This window comes from Somniosus microcephalus, chromosome 13 (assembly GCF_052327205.1).
Source record: "Somniosus microcephalus isolate GS21.2 chromosome 13, FLI_Smic_1.0, whole genome shotgun sequence".
NCBI lineage: Eukaryota > Metazoa > Chordata > Chondrichthyes > Squaliformes > Somniosidae > Somniosus > Somniosus microcephalus.
This window is the reverse complement of record NC_140999.1, coordinates 155,798,874-155,815,315: the sequence shown is the minus strand read 5'-3', so window position 1 is coordinate 155,815,315 and position 16,442 is coordinate 155,798,874. Positions and strand designations below refer to the sequence as shown.

Here is a 16,442-nt window from a genome sequence, read left to right as displayed (position 1 = left end):
CCTACCATTTATAGTATATTCTCTTGCCTTGTTAGCCCTCTCCAAATGCATTAACTCACACTTGTCCAGATTGAATTCCATTTGCCACTGTTCTGCCCACCTGACCAGTCCATTGATATCTTCCTGCAGTCTGCAGCTTTCTTCTTCATTATCAACCACACGGCCAATTTTTGTATCATCTGCAAACTTCTTAATCCAAATCATTGATATATACCACAAAAAGCAAAGGACCCAGTACTGAGCCTTGTGGAACCCCACTGGAAACAGCCTTCCAGTCACACAAACACCCTTCGACCATTACCCTTTGTTTCCTGCCTCTGAGTCAATTTTGAATCCAACTTGCCACTTTGCCTTGGATTCCATGGGCTTTTACTTTTGTGACCAATCTGTCACGCAGGACCTTATCAAAAGCCTTGCTAAAATTCATATAGACTATATCAAACACACTACCTTCATTGACCCTCCTTGTTACCTCCTCAAAAAATTCAATCAAGTTAGTCAGACACGACATTCCCTTAACAAATCCATGCTGACTGTCCCTGATTAATCCGTGTCTTTCTAAATTAAGATTTATCCTGTCCCTCAGGATTTTTTCCAATAATTTTCCCACCACCGAGGTTAGGCTAACTGGCCTGTAATTACTCGGTCTATCCCTTTCTCCCTTTTTAAACAACGGTACCACATTAACAGTCCTCCAGTCCTCCGGCACCACACCTGTAGCCAGGGAGGATTGGAAAATGATGGTCAGAGCCTCTGCTATTTCCTCCCTTACTTCTCTTGACAGTCTGGGATACATTTCATCCGGGCCTGGGGATTTATCCACTTTCAAATATGCTAACCCCCTTAATACTTCCTCTTTCACTATGTTTATTTCATCTAATATTTCACACTCCCCCTCCCTGATTGCAATGTCTGCATCATCCCTCTCTTTTGTGAAAACAGACGCAAAGTATTCATTAAGAACCATACCCATGTCTTCCGCTTCCACACACAGGTTACCTTTATGGTCCCTAATAGGCCCTACTCTTACTTTAGTTATCCTCTTGCTCTTAATGTATTTATAAAAAATATATGGGTTTTCCTTGATTTTACTTGCCAATATTTTTTCATGCCCTCTCTTTGCTTTCCTAATTTCATTTTTAATTTCACCCCTGCACTTTCTATACTCCTCTTGGCTTTTCTGCAGTATTGAGCCCTTGGTATCTGTCATAAGCTTCCCTTTTTTTTTTTATCCTACCCTGCATGTCCCTTGCCATCCAGGGAGCTCTAGATTTGTTAGTCCCACCCTTTTTCTTTAAGGGAACATACTTGCTCTGAACCCTCACTATCTCCTCCTTGAATGCCTCCCACTGCCCTGACATTGATTTACCTTCAAGTTTCTGTCTCCAGTCCACTTTGGCTAAATCACCTCTCAGCTTAGTAAAATTAGCTTTTCCTCAATTGAGAATTTTTATTCCTGGTCTATCCTTGTCCTTTTCTATAACTACCCTAAATCTAACTGAATTATGATTACTACCACAAATATACTCTCCCACTGATACCCTTCCGCCTGCCCAGCTTCATTCCCTAAAGCTAGGTCCAGAACTGCCCCCTCTCTTGTTGGACTTGCTACGTACTGGCTAAAAAGGTTCTCCTGAATGCATTTTAAGAATTCTGCTCCCTCTATGCCTTTCACGCTAATTTTATCCCAGTTAATATTTCCACAGGTGCTGCCTGATCTTCTGAGTATTGCCAGCATTTTCTGTTAATAAGCCATATATCCAAGTTTGCCAATGACACTTAGATTGGTGGTATAGTAAGTAATGTAGACAGGAGCATAAAATTACAAAGGGGCACTGATAGGTTAAGTGAGTGAGGGAAACTGTGGCAGATGGATTTCAATGAAGGTAAGCGTGAGATCATTTAATTTGGACCAAAAAAGGATAGATCTGAGTATAGTGAATAGTGAAAAGTTAGGAACAGTGGTGGTCCAAAGCGATTTATGAGTCCATGTACACAGATCACTAAAATGTAGTAGTCAGGTACAAAAATAATTTAAAAGGCTAATGGAATGTTAGTCTTTATAACTAGAGGGCTAGAATATAAAGGGGAGGAAGTCTTGCTACAGCTATACAAGGTGTGGAGATGCCGGAGTTGGACTGGGGTGGACAAATGTAAGAAGTCACACAACACCAGGTTATAGTCCAACAGCTTTATTTGAAATCACAAGCTTTCGGAGCGCTGCTCCTTCTTCAGGTGAAGTGGAGAGATGCATAAAGACACAGCTTATATAGTCAGAGAATCATGTCAGATGTTTACAGGTAACCTTTCCAACTGCCATTTATCACACCTCGGCAGAGAGATAATCACAGCAGTCAAAGGTGTGAATGGTGTCCAAACAGGTCAGTCAGGGAAACATTACATCAAAGAACAAAGAGGTGGGGTCACAAGGGGTCAAATATTGCAGATGCTGGGGTCTGTATGAAAAACAAAAAAACAGACAAAAAACATTTTTTTTGGCTGGAAATCACAGCAGGTCCGGCCGCATCTGTGATTATCTCTCTGCCGAGGTGTGATAAATGGCAGTTGGAAAGGTTACCTGTAAACATCTGACATGATTCTCTGACTATATAAGCTGTGTCTTTATGCATCTCTCCACTTCACCTGAAGAAGGAGCAGCGCTCCGAAAGCTTGTGATTTCAAATAAAGCTGTTGGACTATAACCTGGTGTTGTGTGACTTCTTACAGCTATACAAAGCCTTGGTTAGACCACATCTGGAACACTGTGTACAGTTCTGGGCACCACACCTTAGAAAGGATATATTGGCCTTGGAAGGAGTGCAGCACAGATTCACCAGAATGTTACCAGGGCTCCAAGGCTTAGATTATGAGGAGAGATTACATAAACTAGGCTTGTATTCCCTGGAATATAGAAGGTTAAGGAGTGATTTGATTGAGGTTTTTAAAATTTTGAAAGGAATTGAGAAGGTAGATAGAAAGAAACTTGTTCTGCTGGTGGGGGAGTCTAGGGCAAGGGGACATAACCTTAAAATTAGAGCCAGGCCATTCAGGAGAGATGTTAGGAAACATTACTTCACACAAAATGTGGTAGAAGAGTAGGACTCTCTTCCACAAAAAGTAATAGATGCTAGTTCAACTAATAATTTTAAATCTGCGATCAATAGATTTTTTTCTTGACAAGGGTATAAAAGGATATGGAGCCAAGGCAGGTGGATGGAATTAAGATACAGCTCAGCCATGATCTCACTAAATGGTAGAACAGGTTCGAGGGGCTGAATGGGCTACTCCTGTTCCTATGTTCCTTTGTCCAATCTGGTCTGTGAAGCTCCACAGCTCACTGAATAAATCTGCTGAGCCATCAATGTTTTGTGTTTTGCTGTATGGTGGGATAACATTATAATTTCACTAAGTACGTATCAAAATGCAAGAAAGTGCATTGCTGTATGTTTGGAAATTCAAAAGGGATCAAATCCCCAGAGTCTTAGCAGATACTATCTACCTGCTCATGAAAATATTGACATGTATTTGTGATCTACAATGGCCCGGATTTTGTGGTGATAATATTGCCGAAACTGTCAGCATTCACCGAAACTGACAGCAACTTCAGGATTTAGCGCATGCGCAGATAAACGCAGAAATCCTGATGTTATGGTCAGTATTTTCCTGCTCCCCAGAGCCGGCAATCAATTGAAATCACATAAAAGGATGAAAACTTCCCCTATTACACTGGAGTATCGGTGTTAAACTAACCCCCCGACCCCCCCACCCCTCCCACCCACACCTCAAAAAAAGTTCAGCCTTGAAAGAGGTGTAACTTAGTTTTTAATGCCGTATTAACTGCTGAACAACTGTTCTGGCCCTGAAAAACTAATTTTATATTTGTGGAATGTCACATTTTTCCATTACTATGATTAAGAATTACATGGTTTTTAAAATAATATATATATTTTTTAAGTTTGTTTATGATATTTCAGCTTCTACCTTAATCCTATGTGTAAGTTCTAATTTTAATTTTGCTCTCTGAAAAATTTATAAAAAGTAAATTAGAATCTGTGCATTTTACTTCCTGGTTTGCTGTCTGTGAGAATTCTTCAATGTGATTGGCTGCTTAGCCAGCTTGATTTCATCACTGTTGCTGGACACTGGAGATTCACTTGATTTAGCACTAGATTCAAACGAAGGTCGGGAGAGCTGAAATTCATGCAATACAATACCGTTGATCCCCAAGATACAAAGAGATGTAGACTTACAGAGCCTGCCTCTGAAGCCAAGAACCGCTTTGCCCCTTTACAGCGAATCTATCATCCCATTTGAAAGTTCAATATTTATATCCTTTTTCAGTGGTATTACCTTTGACGTTTTCTGCTGATGTAGGCTAATTATCTCTAGTCATTTTTCTGCTGACCCCTGCTATTCTTACAGTCAGTTCAGCTGGTGGCATTAAGAATCGTGTCTCTACCCTAGGTGTTCGGAGCTTATCATAAAAAACAATGTAACAGCAGGTGCATCTATTTGATGTCATTTTTACCAAGGTCTTCTGTTTGTGTCTTTTGCATTTAGAACACCTTAACTAGGATGATCTATGCAATTCTTAATCACCTCAGCTGGTTGTAACACAGACTTGTGTCTCCCCTCCATAGGTGTTTAACATAAAAACGATTTGACGGCAGGTGTTTCTTTTACTTGATGTAATTTTTACGAAGGCATATGTTTCTTCTTTTATGTGCTTGTTTACAAAGTGTACTTTAGAACACCTTAACAGGGTGTACCATTGTCTTCTTTCCAAAGATTCAGACGTCATGAACCTTTAACCTTCTGTTTCAACAAGGCTATTGATTCAGTGTCAACAACTTATCTTATCTCAATAGCCTGAATGCTGTTCACAGCTTCTCCATTGTTGAGGCTTCCAGATTTCCAGACCTAGTTTGTCATGTTTTAATAAAGTCAGAATTCTTTCATAGAATGGTGTATTTTTCTGAATAGGTATATTGCTTATTCCTTCACAGTTGCATGGCTCAGTCCTGCTTGTCTACCCTTAAACCCTGTGCACACAATTTGCATACACTGCATACTGTGTGTACTCAGCAAATTGCATGTACCCTGCATACTGCCACTGAAAGACAGAGAGGAATCACAAAATGGAAAACAGCATCTTCTTGTGCTTGCATCATTGTGGAAAATCTATTTGTGTTCTACAACAACAATAACTTGCATTTAAGAACATAAGAACATAAGAAATAGGAGCAGGAGTAGGCCAATCGGCCCCTCGAGCCTGCTCCACCATTCAATAAGATCATGGCTGATCTGATCCTAACCGCCAATCTACTATCACAGAACCATCTCCTGAATCTAACAGAATAAGACACACAAAATAGGAGCAGGATCAGGCTACACGGCCCCTGGGCCCGCTCCGCTGCCCACAGGGCCATGACCGATCCGAACCTAGACTCATGTCCAAATTCCTGCCCGCTCCCCATAACCCTTTATTCCCTTTACTTCTAGGAAACTGTCTATTTCTGTTTTAAATTTATATAATGATGTAGCTTCTACAGCTTTTTGGGGCAGCATATTCCATGGACCTACCACCCTTTGAGTGAAGTAGTTCCTCCTCATCTCAGTTTTGAAAGAGCAGCCCCTTATTCTAAGACTATGCCCCCTAGTTCTAGTTTCACCCATCATCGGGAACATCCTCTCCGCATCCACCCGATCCAACCCCTTCACAATCTTATATGTTTCAATAAGATCGCCTCTCATTCTTCTGAACTCCAATGAGTAGAGTCCCAATCTATTCAACCTCTCCTCATATGTCCATCCCCTCATCCCCGGGATTAACAGAGTGAACCTTCTTTGTACTGACTCGAGAGCAAGTATGTCTTTTCTTAAGTATGCTGTTTTAAGATCAAAAGACATTCCAAGGTGCTTTGGCGAAAGAAAGGAATGGATGCTGAATTTCTGTCCTACAGTTAAGAAAAGCGACCATGGGTTTGGTTGATGGATTGGCAAGGCAAAGGATGGGGGAGATGCATAGAAGGCCAAAGTCAGAAGATTGGAGGGCATGACATAAGGTTGGAGAATGTTGAAGAAGTGGCATAGAGTGAGGGCATGGATTGGTTTATAGATGAGGATGAGGATTTTAAATTCAATGTATTGAGCAACATAGACCCCAAGTGTAGATCAGTGAGAACCGTAGTGATAAATGAGCAGGAACTAATGTAGGTCACAATGCAGGAAGCTGAGCTCTGGACAAGTTGGAACCTGGAGGTTAAAAGGAAAATGTTGGAGAAATCATCGTCTAGAGGTGACAAAGACTTAGATAAGGGTTTCTGAAGCAGGGATGATGTAAGAGCAGAGGTGAGTCAAGTTGCAAAGGAAGTTAGCTGTCTTGGTGATGGATATGATATGGGATTTGATGCTCAGCCCAGGGTTGAACAGGACACTGTGGTGCATAGTCTGGTTCAGCATGAGTGAACAGTCGGTAGGGGGATGGGGGTCAGTGGTAAGGGAACAGAGTATTTGGCAGAGACTAAAAATTAATTCTAGTTAATCGTCTTAAATAGTCTGTGCATTAAAATTGTTGTGTATCATCATTTTTAGTTGCCTTCTGTGCCTATCTTGTTAACTTGTTCACAGCAGCCTTTTGGGACATAAGACTGGCTAATTGAATCAATTAGTTTAAATAAATGCTGTACAATAACCAAATATATAAAGCAACAGCAGATAGCCAGATTCTCACTACAAAGTAATTGTATTTCTATATAGTTTTGTCTGTAGCAGATGAACTCACTTTTCTTGCTCCAGTGCATTTAGTTTCACTTTATATGGTCTAATGCTTATAGTTCAAGAACAATAGAGTTTGGATTAACACTTCTGTTCAAATTGTGGAGAGAAGGTTTGGTATGAGCATGTCAAGCATTCATAAAATAACATCCCTAGTAGTAATTTCTACCCTAATAACAATAACAACAGCTTGCACTTATATAGCTCATTTAACATATAAAAATATCCTAAGGTGCTTCACAGAGGCCGAATCAGACAAAGATCAATGCCGAGACCAAGAAGAAGATATTAGGAGAGGTGACCAATAGCTTGGTCAAATATGTTGGGTTTTAAGAATGGTTTTAAAGGAGGTAAAGAAGGTGGAGAGGGGGAGGGGTTTACAAAGAGAATTCCAGAGTGTGACGGCTATTGGCACACACACCAATGGTGGGGTGAAGGGAGGGGAGTATGCACAAAAGGCCAAAGTCAGAGGAACGGAGAATTTGGGGAGTGGTTTAGGGCTACAGGCAGTTACAGAGATAGGGAAGGCAGGGCCATGATAGATTTAAACACAAGGATTAGAATTTTAAATCTGAGTCATTGTGAGGCAATGTAGGTCAGTAAGGATGGGAGTGATGGGTGAGCAGGGCTTGATGCGGCATAGGGATGGGCAGCAGAGTTTTGGATAAGGTGAAGTTCACAGCGTGGAGGCCAACCAGGGGAGCATTGGAATAGTCAAGTCTGGTGGAGCCAAAGGCACAGGTGAGGGTTTCAGCAGCAAATGGGCTGAGATGGGGCGGAGGTATGCAATGTTGCACAGTAGGTGATCTTTTTGATGGAGAGTATTTGGGGTCAAATAGGACACTGAGATTGCCAGCAGTCTGGTTCAGCTGAAATCAATGGCCGGGAAGCAGGATGGAATCAGTGATGAGGGTATGGAGTTTGTGGCAGGGGCAAAAGACAATGGCTTCAGTCTTCCCAATGTTTAACTGGAGGTAATTCTATCATATTATGATCACTCCTTGGGGAGGAGCGATCATAATATGATAGAATTCTTCATTAAGGTGGAGAGTGAAGTAGCTGACTCAGAGACTAGGGACCTGAATTTAAATAAAGGAAACTATGATGGTATGAGGTGTGAGTTGGTTAGGATGGATTGGGGAATGTTACTTAAAGGGTTGATGGTGGATAGGCAATGACAAACATTTAAAGATCGCATGGATGAACTACAGAATTTGTTCATCTCTGTTTAGCATAAAAATAAAACAAAAAAGGTGACTCAACCGTGGCTAACAAGGGAAATTAGGGATAGCATAAGATCCAAGGAGAGGACATATAAATTGGCCAGAAAAAGCAGTAAACCTGAGGAATGGGAGCAGTTTAGGATTCAGCAAAGGAGGACAAAGGGATTAATTAAGAGGGGGAAAATAGAATATGAGAGTAAGCTTTCAGGGAACATAAAAACTGACTGTAAAAGCTTCTATAGATATGTGAAGAGAAAAAGATTGGTGAAGTCAAGCATAGGTCCCTTGCAGTCAGAATCAGGGGAATTTATAATGGGGAAAAAAGAAATGGCAGACCAATTAAATACATACTTTGGTTCTATCTTCACAAAGGAGAACACAAATAACCTTCCAGAGATGTCGGGGAACATAGGGCCTAATGAGAGGGAGGAATTGAATGAAATCAGTATTTGTAGGGAAATGGTGTTAGGGAAATTGATGGGATTGAAGGCCGATAAATCCCCAGGGCCTGATAATCTACATCCTAGGGTACTTAAGGAAGTGGCCCTAGAAATAGTAGATGCACTGCTGGTCATCTTCCAAAATTCTATAGACTCTGGAATAGTTCCCATGGATTGGAGGGTAGCTAATGTAACTCCACTATTTAAAAAAGGTGGTAGAGAGAAAATGGGGAATTATAGACCTGACATCAGTAGTGGGGAAAATGCTAGAGTCCATTATAAAAGATGTAATAGCAGAGCACTTGGAAAACAGTGACAGGGTCAGACAAAGTCAACATGGATTTACAAAAGGTAAATCATGCTTGACTAATCCACTGGAATTTTTTGAGGATGTAACTGGTAGAATAGATAAGGGAGTACCAGTGGATGTGGTGTATTTGGACTTTCAGAAGGCTTTCGATAAGGTCCTGCATAAGAGATTAGCGTGCAAAGTTAAAGCACATGTGATTGGGGGCAAGGTATTGACTTGGATAGAGAACTGGTTGGCAGACAGGAAGCAAAGAGTTGGAATAAACGGGTCTTTTTCCTGGCAGGCAGTGACTAGTGAAGTACCGCAGGGATTGGTGCTAGAACCCCAGCTATTCACAACATATATTAATGATCTAGACGAGGGAACGAGATGTAATATCTCCAAGTTTGCAGATGACACAAAGCTGGGTGGGTGTGTGTGCTGTGAGGAGGATGTCGAGAAACTCCAGTATGATTTGGACAGGTTGGGTGATTGGGCAGATGCATGGCAGATGCAGTATACTGTGGATAAATGCGAGGTTATCCACTTTGGTGGCAAAAACAGGAAGACAGATTATTATCTGAATGGTAATAGATTGGGAAAAGGGGAAGTGCAACAAGACCTGGGTGTCCTTGTGCACCAGTCACTGAAGCTAACCATGCAGGTGCAGCAGGCAGTTAAGAAGGCAAATGGAATGTTGGCCTTCAGAGCAAGAGGATTCGAGTACAGGAGCAAGGATGTCTTGCTGCAGCTGTACAGGGCCTTGGTGGGACCACACCTTGAGTATTGTGTGCAGTTTTGTTCAGCTTATCTGAGGAAGGATGTTCTTGCCATGGAGGGAGTGCAGCGAAGATTGACCAGACTGATACCTGCGATGACAGGAATGACGTATGAAGAGAGATTGGGTCGATTAGGCTTATATTCGCTAGAGTTTAGAAGAATGAGAGGGGATCTCATTGAAACATAAAATTCTAACAGGACTAGACAGACTAGATGCAGGAAGGATGTTCCCGGTGGCGGGGAAGTCCTGAACCAGGGGTCACAGTCTAAGGATAAGGGGTAAGCCATTTAGGACTGAGATGAGGAGGAATTTCTTCACCCAGAGAGTGGTGAACCTGTGGAATTCTCTACCACAGAAGGCAGTTGAGGTCAACTTATTAAACATATTCAAGAAGGAGTTAGATATATTTCTTAAGGCTAAAGGGATCAAGGGATATGGGGAGAAAGCAGGGACAGGGTACTGAATTTGGATGATCAGCCATGATCTCATTAAATGGCGGAGCAGGCTCGAGGGGCCGAATGGCCTACTCCTGCTCCTATTTTCTATGTTTCTATGAAATTGCGGCTCATCCAGGACTGGATGTTGGACCAGCAGTCTGACAACACAGAGACAGTAGAATTGTTGAGAGAGGTGTGGAGAGGGGTGTTCCATACATGTGGAAGCTGACCCCATGTCTATGGATGATGTTGCCAGAGGCAGCACATAGATGAGGGAGAAGAGAGGGCTAATGACTGATACTTGGGTGACTCCAGAGCAACAGTGCTAGGGCTGTAAGAGAAGCCATTGCTGGAGATGCTCTGGCTACGATTGGATAGATAAGAGTGGAACCAAGCGAGCGCAGTTCCACTGACCTGGGCAACTGAGTAGAGACATTGAAGGAGGATAGTGTGTTCGATTGTACCAAAGGCTGCAGAGAGGTCAAGGGGGACAAGCAGGGATAATACACCATGGTGCGAAATACTGCGGATGCTGAATGATGTCATTTGTGACTTTGTTCTTTTAATTATTGAGGGTGTTGTCTTGTTTCATCTTAAGCTCTGGTTGTTCTATGCCACCAGCCTGTGACCAGTGGCTCAAGTGAATGATTCATACCAGGCATATCCTATTTATATTGCAAATTGCGGATTTTCAGCCCCACCATTACAAGAGAGCTCTGCGCATATGTGCTTGCACACATACAGAGCTCCAATTCCTGTGAGTACGCAGACTTGAAACATTTCTTTTTAAACTGCTTCAGTTTACAAAGTGCTCCAGAGATCTAATAGACTATGAGCACTTTATATCTGGTTTGACACCATACTGGAGTTATACTCCTAGTGGCATCAAGCGCAAGGTGAAGTGCGACAGTCTCCTGGAGCGGATCTCACACTGCTGCACTCTTGAATCAGATCAGGACCTGACCCTGGAGTTCTGCTGTCACTTTTTATTTTGAAAAAAAAGAATACGGAGAAAGAATAGGGAAATGGAGTGGATAGCTCTTTTCTTAAAAAGGTAGGAGTCCGGCCAGATAATCTTCTTCTGTGCTATGAATTCTGTGACTCACTCTAAGATTCCTAATAACATTAATGATGACAATTGCAGTGGGAATGAAATTAAACAATATCTGATAAACAGATAATGGCAAAGCTAAAATTATTAAGCATCTTTTCGGTCACCAGAAACACAAGGTAAAAACACCGGATCTGGGGATCAGTCTCGAGGAGTTGGCTGTAAAACAAAGCTAACCAGTAGGTGCCGCCGTTTCCTCCCATTATCGATAGATTACAAGCTCCTTAACTCAGGAATATAAGGATGAAGGAACCTTTGCAGAACCAGACTGGACTTGTTGATCTCCATTAACAGACAGCGGAAATAAATTAGGCGAGCCTTTCACGGACCACGATATTGTTTGGATCCTGAAAAAAAAACTGGATGATCAAACGTGTAGCGGGAGCGGAGCTGATATATGCTTATTTTTGCTTGCTGTTGCGAAGCCGTTTTCATCTCTAAGCAGCCCATGTTAATCCAATTGGATTCTATTCCAATACAGCAATAGGTTTTACACAAGGTTCGTAAAACAAAAGATTCTTACATCATCTCCGGCTAATTTTAGGCTATGGACATAATCTCAGCGTTTGGTGGGTTTAAAAAAATACTGTAATCATCAGGGTAAGTAACGGATGCGCATGTTGAAGATACTGCCTTTATCCACTGCAGTTAAAACGTTAATTTTTTTAATGATCTCAATAATAACAGAGGGCTCACATAGCTGACATCTGTTTTTTTAAGAAACCCATGTCACATACAGCCTTCCGTTTTATGACCAGTTGCGCCCTAATTGTAAAGATAAACAATGTACTGATAGATGTAGTTGTATATGTAGCTATCAGTTTCATTATCAGTAAGGGGAAGATTCAGAAAATCATTACGTGGGGGCTTTATTCCCTTTGAGCAAATTGCGCCAAATTATCTATTGCACTCTGTTCTCAATCTGTAACTATCCGAAGCTCCATCAAAAACGATGGCGGAAATTGGTTGTCATCTGGGGAACGCTAACACTGAGCTGGGAAGCAGCAGAAAGGTTTGAAAGACACATGTAAATTTACCAGATAGTAAAGGATCCAGTTAAAACAGAGGGACGGATATCATATCTTGAAATGACCGCTTGAAAACTTTACCGCCACGAAGTCAATGTTAACGCTAATGAGCGAGCAGGGTACAGAATGTAAACTTAACTTAAGAAGATACACGAATTTGGAAGGGCAGACTTTATAGTCCGCTGCTCCATTCAAGTTAAGTGAGGATACGATTTTAAATTATTCGGGATGCAGGACCAGATGCAGGATACTAGATGCAGGAAGGATGTTCCCGATGGCGGGGGAGTCCAGAACCAGGGGTCACAGTCTAAAGATAAGGGGTAAGCCATTTAGGAAAGAGATGAGGAGGAATTTCTTCACCCAGAGAGTGGTGAACCTGTGGAATTCTCTACCACAGAAGGCAGTGGAGGCCAATTCATTAAATATATTCAAGAAGGAGTTGGATAATAAGGCTAAAGGGATCAAGGGATATGGGGAGAAGGCAGGGACAGGGTACTGAATTTGGATGATCAGCCATGATCTCGTTGAATGGCGGAGCAGGCTCGAGGGGCCGAATGGCCTACTCCTGCTCCTATCTTCTGTTTCTATGGGATCAAGTTTGTTCGTGTATTATTCTGGGTTTCAAAGCATTTATATGCATTGCCATACTTGAGCGTGAATTGTCTTATTTTATAATTACTTCCACACAAAACAGTATGATTAACCAGTCATCTTCGTCTTAATCGCCGAATGTTGGCAATGTGACTCGGCTGTATTTGGAATCTGTTGTCATGATCTGTTTTCTATCACTAATGAACCAAATTCATTTTGCACAGTGGGGGGCGGGGGCCTGGTAGTCCAAACTGGACGAACGTTGAAATACTTCACCAGACAAACAGCGAGAAAGCCTCCTCACTCTGAGCGTGCTTGGTAAACACTCGCTCCATTTGGGGTTTTTTTGGCCCTGTGCTCCTTATACTCTGGCAGTTCTGCAGAATAGTTCATTTCTCACAAAGCTGGGCTGACTACATTCATATCTAAAGCAGCGTGTAGAGAGAAGGAAATGTTCACACTCTAGCACAACTCAAGGTGGGGGGGGGGGGGGTGGTGGAGTCGTGTCTCCTTGAACTTGTACTAAATCCTGGGCATGAGAGAAATGAAATACAAAAAATGATTGTTAAGTTGTGGGGAAATATAAAATGGCAGTAACTTTGGTTTGGGAATGTGGGGCAGCAAGGATCTGCCGTCTTCACATGGAAACTCATGGGATATCATTGGCAATTGGCAGCTGATAAATTGGCAGCTGATAACAACTTCACTTTGATTATTGAAGGAAAGGCGGTTCCTTCCACGTGCTGGTCGTTCTGCAGAAGTGCTTTCAATTCCTTGAGGAGAAACGAGATGAAAACATTGCGGCTCCTTTAAAGAGCAAGCGATCGTTTAATTCTTGACGTACGTGGGCAGACTTCAGTATTATTTAAAGCATATGCATAACATTGGTTTGTGAGGCTTCTGCTGCTAGACTCTAAACTACTTCTAACCGTTTAACGCCGCTGCTTGTTGTATAAATAAAAAAAACTATTCTAAATCGTATTCTAAATACAACTTCAACTTTAGCATTATCACGTTTGAAAAGACAAATATTTCTTTATATTTCAAAGTAAAAAAAATGCAGAAGCTGTGCAGTGACGGTATAGAACGGGCTCTATAAGGGAAGACCGTGCGGTTTAACGTGCAGCCGATCATTATTGCAGTTTCTATATTACAGACACAGGCTGCTGCTGAATGAGATGAAATACAATGCAGAAAGTGGGTGGCTTGTGAATGGAAACCAAATTGCAACCAATATTCCTGGGGTGCGGCTGCATTTCGGGCTGAATTCTATAGTTTCTGGCAGTAAATACACGGCGGCAGAATAAAAAAAGAATAGGATCTTTTTTGTAAAGAAAGCAAGATCAGGTGTAAATGCACAAGCAGCAAAAGACTTTGGAGTCGAGGAAAAAATCAGACTGCAACTTTAGAGAGTGTGTTGTCGGGAATAAAATGATCGTTGTATTAAACGACGTTGCCATTTGTTGATGGGGATAAGTTGAAGAGTTGTGGATTTCTGGTGAGGTGTAATGTGATGCCCGGGAGGGGACTGCTGCCCTCTAGGAGCTGCCTGTCACTGCGCTACAGTTCAGCTCCGGCATGTGGACAGCGCTCACTGGCCTCCTGCACCAACACGGCTCTGGCCATTGGGAGCCCGCCTGCTCAGAAAGAAATCTGTCCCTTGAGCAGATTAAATGAGCTATTTGCTTCACTGATTAATGGATAAAGCACCGCACCCGCACTACCTGACACTGCGTTAAAGATGCACTTGCTCCGTTTTGTAGGTCATTTGGATCTGAGAAACATTTTGGGTCTTACCACCAAATACCTTTTTTTTTTCCAGCTTCGAGAATGGATGTAAGAACGGCCAGATGAAAATCTTACATTGAGTTCCGACACCCGGGCAGATAGTGTGATATTAAATCCAGCCTTACTGAAGAAATCTGGAAACATGCCCGCGGGAATGAATAGAGGGGGATCTCGGTCCACCAACTCCCTGCCTCCAGATCCCGTGGAGATCATCAGGAGCAAGGCTTGTTCCAGAAGAGTAAAACTCAATGTTGGGGGACTTGCACATGAAGTACTTTGGAGAACCTTGGACCGGTTACCCCGGACGCGACTGGGCAAGCTCCAGGATTGCAATACTCACGAGTCTCTTTTGGAGAGCTGTGATGATTATAATTTGGAGGAAAACGAATACTTTTTTGACCGTCACCCCGGGGCTTTTACATCTATTTTGAATTTTTATCGCACGGGCAAGTTGCATATGATGGAGGAGATGTGCGCCCTGTCCTTCAGTCAGGAGCTTGACTACTGGGGAATAGACGAGATCTACCTGGAGTCCTGCTGTCAGGCCAGGTATCATCAGAAAAAGGAACAAATGAACGAGGAACTGAAACGAGAAGCTGAAACGTTGAGGGATAGAGAGGGAGAAGAGTTTGATAACACCTTCTGTGCAGAGAAAAGGAAGAAACTATGGGACCTTTTAGAGAAGCCCAGCTCCTCGGTGGCTGCCAAGGTAATCTTCATTTGGTAAATTTAGTGCACGCATTGAATTCCAAGTTCAATATTACATTCAAATTATAAATATAATAATTCAAGGCATGCAAATCTTTTAAAGGAGCCAAGGTACATGGAGCTGGATTTGAACTGTTTGAGGATAACATTACTGGAGTAAATCTAGTTTGACAGACGGTTCATCCAACATAATCTATAAATATTGTGCCGTTGAGATACAAATCATTGTTTCCGAAGAAATAAAAACCAATGTATTAGCCTCCCAATTTAAAAATATGCAACTTCTTGTTAATGTTATTAGTTATTTGCAGAATTCTGTCAGACTTCTAGATTGCATTTGTTTGGTTAAACACCCTAACTATTCTACAAGAGAGCAGTTGGAAGTCTTTTTTAAGTGAAGAAACCAGTTTATGCAACTGAAACCCACAATACTCTATTGTGTACTTTGCACTTTTAAATGATTTTCTGTGGGCAATCAAATTATGCGTGGAATGACTTTATAAAATGTTTTTTAAGATGAATGGCTGCGCATTTCAATGAGAGTGCTTTCAGTGTCCTTGATGAAGGGACCTAGCTTGGATTGGTCCAGCTCTGCTTGGGTAACTGGTGTTTGAAAGGATTTTCTAACATCCTTGCTGGTAACAATATTTACAGCCTTGTGCTTTGTACTTCCGAAGGAATTGAAGTATCTAGTACAATGTATATACTTGACCTCTGTTTTCAATGTTTCTTATGTTTTTGGTATTGACTTTTCCATTAAATGCCAAAGGAAAAAAATTGCAGGGCTGAGGGGAAAGGGCGGGAGAGTGGGACTAGCTGAGAGTCGGCACGAGCTCGACGAGCCGAATGGCCTTCTTCCGTGCTGCAACCATTCTATGATTCTATTCTATATTGTAGTGAGATTGCTAAATAACTGAGGACTGGTGAAATTAGTATCAGGGATGATAAAACTAAACTGATGAAAATAGATGATTTGGTGGTTATGTTAATCTTGTCTTCTACTACTTGCCACTTCACTGCGGGCAAGTGCCAATCCACTGCAAAGGATAACTGAAGACCAGCAGATTGTTGGGATGATCACTGTACTGTCTAAGAATACATTATTTAAATTAAGTGCATCAAATCAATCCAGTGACTTGTTGGAACAAATGATTACCTTTATATGTATCAATCTGTCATTTCAAAACGAATACATAAATAGTGTGTAAATATATCAGCATTTTTGCAGTTTTACAGCATCAAATATATCTCCGGATCAGATGCCAGTCA

The 16,442-nt window shown here is 41.8% G+C and overlaps 1 protein-coding gene across 3 annotated transcripts in view; it reads left to right on the top strand.

The window, feature by feature from the left end:
• The first annotated feature begins 11,254 nt into the window (after positions 1 to 11,254).
• Positions 11,255 to 16,442, top strand: part of kcnb1 (potassium voltage-gated channel, Shab-related subfamily, member 1) — a 386,592-nt gene continuing 381,404 nt past the window's right edge. The window contains exons 1-2 of one of the 3 annotated variants that reach the window (XM_086005406.1): positions 11,255 to 11,557; positions 14,500 to 15,174. In XM_086005406.1, coding sequence (XP_085861532.1) covers positions 14,608 to 15,174 — 567 coding nt within the window. In that variant the 5' untranslated portion in view covers positions 11,255 to 11,557; positions 14,500 to 14,607. The other 2 variants (XM_086005408.1, XM_086005409.1) reach the window with 2 other exon arrangements.